General features: G+C 33.3%; 1 protein-coding gene across 1 annotated transcript in view; it reads right to left on the reverse strand.

Annotated features, from left to right (window-relative positions):
* LOC104784558 (pre-mRNA-processing protein 40B-like) overlaps window positions 1,275–5,934 on the reverse strand; it is a 10,231-nt gene continuing 5,571 nt past the window's right edge. Inside the window, exons 17-29 of the mRNA XM_010509597.2 lie at window positions 5,325–5,430; window positions 4,870–4,950; window positions 4,695–4,787; window positions 4,578–4,631; window positions 4,373–4,489; window positions 4,189–4,287; window positions 3,832–3,879; window positions 3,671–3,763; window positions 3,352–3,459; window positions 3,189–3,253; window positions 2,502–2,595; window positions 1,950–2,231; window positions 1,275–1,582 (exon numbers count right to left, since the gene is read on the reverse strand). Of these exons, the coding sequence (XP_010507899.1) occupies window positions 1,466–1,582; window positions 1,950–2,231; window positions 2,502–2,595; window positions 3,189–3,253; window positions 3,352–3,459; window positions 3,671–3,763; window positions 3,832–3,879; window positions 4,189–4,287; window positions 4,373–4,489; window positions 4,578–4,631; window positions 4,695–4,787; window positions 4,870–4,950; window positions 5,325–5,430 (1,357 nt within the window). The 3' untranslated portion in view covers window positions 1,275–1,465. The remainder of the gene's footprint in view (window positions 1,583–1,949; window positions 2,232–2,501; window positions 2,596–3,188; window positions 3,254–3,351; window positions 3,460–3,670; window positions 3,764–3,831; window positions 3,880–4,188; window positions 4,288–4,372; window positions 4,490–4,577; window positions 4,632–4,694; window positions 4,788–4,869; window positions 4,951–5,324; window positions 5,431–5,934) is intronic.

Below are 5,934 nucleotides of genomic sequence, written 5' to 3' on the forward strand. Positions count from 1 at the left end.
TATATTATTAAAAGGGAAACTTTTTTTAATAAAAAGACATAGGATTAGAGATTATTACAATGAAATGCTACTGAAATTGCAATAAGAATATGTATAATTCTTAAAGCCAAACAGATATCAATAACTATATAATATTTGATTTACCATTAAATTATTTGATTATATATTAGTAAAAAATAACTATATAATATTTGATTTACCATTTGCACAATCTAAGGAAATATGTTATATTAGAGTGAAGTATTAAATTTGATTATATCAATAACTATAAATTATTTGATTATATATTAGTAAAAAATAACTATATAATATTTGATTATATATTAGTAAAAAATAACTATATTTATTTAAATATCAATAACTATAAATTATTTGATTATATATTAGTAAAAAATAACTATATAATATTTGATTTACCATTTGCACAATCTAAGGAAATATGTTATATTCGAGTGAAGTATTAAATTTAATATTTGAATTGATACCAACTTTATACGTTTAATTACTATAATCACTCAAATAATGATATCCATTAATTATTATGAATTTATGATACAACAGCTAAGGATATTCGATCACCAAGATAATATTAATATTTTATAATAATTTGTAATAGATATGACATAATTATCAAAATTGAAGTGTTCTAAAACCATATTTTTATTTATGTTTAAAATTATTTATTATTAATATTAATTAATTTCAGCTTGAAATATATTTTATAAATTAGAAAAAATGATATATTGAGCAAATAAAGTTATCTACTATTTGGGATTCGAGGGATAGATTTTTACGGGTAAAGAAAATATTTATATCCCTTAGAGGGGCATGTGCATGGCTATCAAGACATAGTTTAGACTTATTTTTTGAAATTAATATCGCACATACATGGGAGTCCGAATCTAGTAAAGTTTAAAGCGAATTAGTTTGATGATTTGATCGGTTCCGAAAAATCTTCAACATTTTCAATCCTTGTGACCATCCACTTTACATTTTTTTCTCATAATTTCTCTCTTCTAGTATCAACAAAAAATTTCCAATTCCTTAAAATACAAAGATCATTCCTAATCCTACAAGTTCTTTGGAATTGGACTACTAGTAGAAAAATATTCAATTAGTTTGAAAAACGAAACATAAAATGTCCAAAATCACATCGTTATAGAAACCCTTTATTTAATGAATGGGTTATATAAGGGGTTACTTTATATGCAATTTTAGTTTCAAATTTTGAACACATAATATGATAAATTTAACAAAAAATGGTAACAAAATAATTAAAAAATAAGTGAAATCACCTACTAACCCGTTCCTCATTAGTCATTTACGTTAAAGCTGGAGCTTAACATAATGGTCGTAACAAAAAAGTTTGTGATGAGAACGGTTTCAAAAACCTCAAATTCAAGAAAACTCGAAGCCTAAGCATCTCCAAACATGGGAGTGCGATATTAACTAGGTGTAAAGATTTTCAATACCTACCACATTCTCCATCTTCAAGCTCCTCTTCCTTTGTTTTCTCACTCTCCTCCTCTTTTCTACGCCGCTTTTCCCTGCCTTCATCCCCTGCTTCAGGGACCAAACCTCGCTGCAGTTTCAAGAAAACTCCGAGGTTAAAAAGCTGGACACAAATCATATGAAGCTAAATCATTTGTGTGTTTATAACTACGTTCAAGAGTTCAACAATGTGTTAACAGTAAAAGACATGTTTACGTCAAATTTTTTTGGACCCGATTCAAGACAGATTTTCAAATAGAAGCAGCATTTCTGAAACCAAACCAAATACTAAACTGATTGCCACTGAGAGAGATATCGAATAATACTATACCACAGTCTACTCCATAGGTTTCTCGTCTGTTAAAACCTGGACAAAAATATTAATCTATACTACGGTTATTTTCTATTTGTACGCATCTTTCCCTTGAGAATATGGAGACCAACGTGATTTAATGTACCTGTTGTCTAGATTTCTTGTGGCCACCACCAGCTTTATGGGATTCTTTGAGATGGTCTGTGTCATTTTCCTTCACACTAGTATGTCTTTCTCGATGTCTGTTATGGCTATCTCTTCCTGATCTTCTACGTTCTCTTCCATGGGGTTCATTCATATCATGGTTGTGATTATCAGTTGCACCTTTCTTATGATGATCCTCACTGTCTCTTTCTCGGACTCTGTCCCTTTCTCTTCCGTACTTATCTCTCCCCTTGTCATGTTCCTCTCTCACATCCTCAGGTACCTGTAGTAATATAACATCCTGTGAGCTTTTGCGGACATGCCATCAGTATGTAATAGTTAAATCATTTATAGCCAAAAGTTGAAGTACTTTAGAAGGCAATAATGATAGCAGCTACAACAGGCAGAGACTCAATACCGTAAAGTTTCTCTCACAGTCTGCAATTGACTCCAATAGATTGACACGCTAAACGAAGTATTATGAAAGTTCCACCGAAAAAGCTTAAACACTAGACTTGAGCAGACTGTTTCATAGACATAAATCCACCAATACCTTCTTGTTCTGTTTGATCCTTTTTGATTTCTCTTTGAGGTGAGATACATAATCTTCGAATGTATGCTTCCGAAAGCTCTCATCGCCAATAGCACTACATATACAGAAGTATTAAAGTAAGCCAGAGTCTTTACGGTATTAGAAAGGACACAATTATCCCATGAATTAAGAAGAAGGATGTGAAATCTATAAAGTAAGCCAGCAGCTAAGTCCTCTGGTAAAAAGCCTTGAGACAAAATAAAAGCATAGGCTGAGTAAGAAGAGTGGTCATAAATAGCATAAACCCAGAGGATTCAATTCCTAAAATTAAGCAAAAGACCAATATTTGGCAACATTAAAACAGCCTGAACTACGAAATCAGGTGAAAATTGCATTACAGCCATTTCGGCAAAATCTACTTACAAAAAGCACAAACCCCTAAGCAGAGTAAAATAGTCATCTGAATCATAAAAGGGCCCGTAAGGAAAGAAAACGTGTTTGGTCGTTGGTGCAACATCGACATAAGAACCATATTTGAAAGCATTGGTTTTCTATTTGGACAACAAGACAATTTGGTGATAGAGTTAAGAGAGTCATATGAGAACGGAAGTTAGAACTTTGAAGACTTAAAAGTATAGCAGACGAAGAGGAACCAGTCATGACTCATTTAACTTGAGCATGAAGTGTTAGAATAAATGAAAAACGTACCGGCATCTTTCACTACCTTCAACGAGATGCTTTGATTCCTCCCAGGATGAAGAGGCAGTTATATCCTGCACCAAAACAAATAATCAGGGAGAAGCAACACCACCACCCAAAAGCTCACCCATCACATAACATTATATAAGATCAAACCAAATAAATTCAACACCTTGAAGGAGCGAAGCATATCCACCAAGTTTTCAGTCTGCCGTGTCTGTTTTCTGGCTTCTTTTTCTTCCTTCTCCTTTGCCCTTTCCAGCAAATCATCAAAAACTAACTGAGAAGCATCACCAAAACAAATAGTTTGCAGATATATTCAACTGAGACATTCAAAGTTTCAATAAAAGAATATGCTAGCACTAAAGTGACTAGTGAGCTCAGCTTTACTGTGCTTAAACTAGTTTATGTGATAAGAAGCAAGAAGACTGCGTAACTTCACACAACATCTGGAAATGAAAAATTAAAAGTCAAGGCAAAGATCTACAGACCTTTAGTTTAAGGTCCGAAATAGGCGGGACACTGATATCCTCGGAAATTGAGACCTTGAACTCATCAAATGTTGATCCACCGGATAATGTTACCTGGAAATAAATCGGGATTATTAATCACAAATAAAATCCATAAATGCTTGCAGAAATAAATCAAGTACCTTTCTCAACTTCAATACATCCTTTATCTGAGACTTGAGATCGTGGTACTGTGAAGACACGTAAAATATGTAACAAGTGGTTAATTCAGGAACTAAGGGCCAGAAAAAATAAATAAACAAGCAAGATAAGCAGGAAATGGAAACTAGAAAACCCCACTACTCATAAACCTAGCAAAATGCTACCAGAACTACGTTTTGTTGTCATAGCTACCAGAGCTACCTAATAAAACAAATTACTATCTTTTAAGTAGGAAAAAGTCTAGAGACGGCATAGCAGTTTGCTCATCATGTAACAGATAACAGTCACTTTCATAATATTTTGGAAAATGAACAAGACTATTGAGAAGAACCTAGTACCTTTCTTTTCAAATCCTCAACAGCGTCTTCAAATAAGTCTTTTGGAGTAGCTCCAGATGAATTCGACGTAATTGCTGAATATACTGGTAAATCTTTGACCTGAGATGTAGGATTCATTTTGTATCAAAACCACTAGTTCAATACTTAAAATGGAATTATTATTCTAGGTAACACAATTTTATACCTTCACTAAATAATCACGCCAACTGGTTTTGGCAGTAAGCTCTCCTGTTCCAATATGTTCATCTATCAGCCCACGGAACTCATCACGATGCTTTCGCTCTGCTTTTTTGAGTTCCTCCTGTTGTCATGAATAACAGATATAATGACATACTATGTCCAATATAGCAAACTATTAGATGTCAACTAAAGGCCTGATACTGAAGTACCTTCTGTATCTTCTGTCTCTCCTCTTCTTCCCTCTCCAGATCACGCAGATACTCCTGTACAACAATTAAAATTAGCCAAGTGTGGAATGGGAAGTAGTTCTTTATCGATGAAATAACCTGAAAGATTTCCAGCTGATCAATTTTCTCAAGGCGCGAACATCGTTCATCCACTTCTAGTCGGTCCTGAACTTTGCGCCATTGACTATTAGGCTTCAGACAGAAAATTTTGAGTCAGAATGAATTAGCACAACATATCGTGGAACATAAAAAAATAAAGAAGAGGGACAATAACCTTGATGAAATTGCAAGATTCCAAAAATCTTCTGTATTCAATTATATTCCGCTTGCGATCCTCAAGAGCTTTCACCCGCTCCTAATAAAATTAACCACATTAAGAACAACAGAACCCAAATCAAAAAAAAAAACTGCCAAAACTCTGAACAGAAACAATTTGATATGCATCATCGCAAGTATAAAGAATATAAACACATGTAGTAAATGAAATTCAAGTTTCAAGAGAAGATACACACTTGTATATAAATAAAAATGTACAGATATGGAGTTTCAAATGAATGATAGAGTTAGAAGAATTAAGAAAATGTCTCCACTGACCACTACAAGAAAATATTTCCAGTGGAAAACTTATGTAAAAAGTACATGCATACTAACAAAAAAGACATGAGAGAAACAAAAATGTGGTCACTTTTCAAACAACACAAGAGTCATAATATATACACCCTTTAATACCTTCTCCTTTAGCTCATTGACATGATCTTCAAAAATATTACGACGGTCTTTTTCTCTTTCAACAGCTTTGAAACGCTCATCGTCTTCAAAAATTGTCACAGCCTTGCTGGATTAAAAAGGAACATCATATCACAAAAGAAATTGCACTATAAGAATTCTATTTCTCAAAGAGGAGAAAAAAACGAATTGTAATCAGAATTATTCTGGAGAACAAACCTCCACCGAGTAGAAGGGGAAAGCTCCACACATTCCTGGTAAAAACATCAATTTCCAAAATAACGGTAAATGGCATGCAGGTGAATTTCCGTACTCCAAAATATCTTACAAATGAATTATTATGCAGCAGCAGATGTGCAACTTACCTCTAACATCCTTTTAAATTCATCATACCGTTTTCTCTGTCTGGCTAGCCTTTCCTCTTCAGCTGATCTTTTCATTTGAAGTAAGAACTGAATCAGCAAAAAACAGTCCAACAAAACACAATTAACATCTATGAACAAATGTACCACTTAAGCATCATTGTTCAAACCTGGAGAAGAATGTGACCACTATATCTAAACATCTAAAAAGTCTTTAATTTTCTTCTGATAATCTTGCCAGTTTTAGGGTA

Source organism: Camelina sativa, chromosome 1, assembly GCF_000633955.1.
Source record: "Camelina sativa cultivar DH55 chromosome 1, Cs, whole genome shotgun sequence".
NCBI classification, from domain to species: domain Eukaryota; kingdom Viridiplantae; phylum Streptophyta; class Magnoliopsida; order Brassicales; family Brassicaceae; genus Camelina; species Camelina sativa.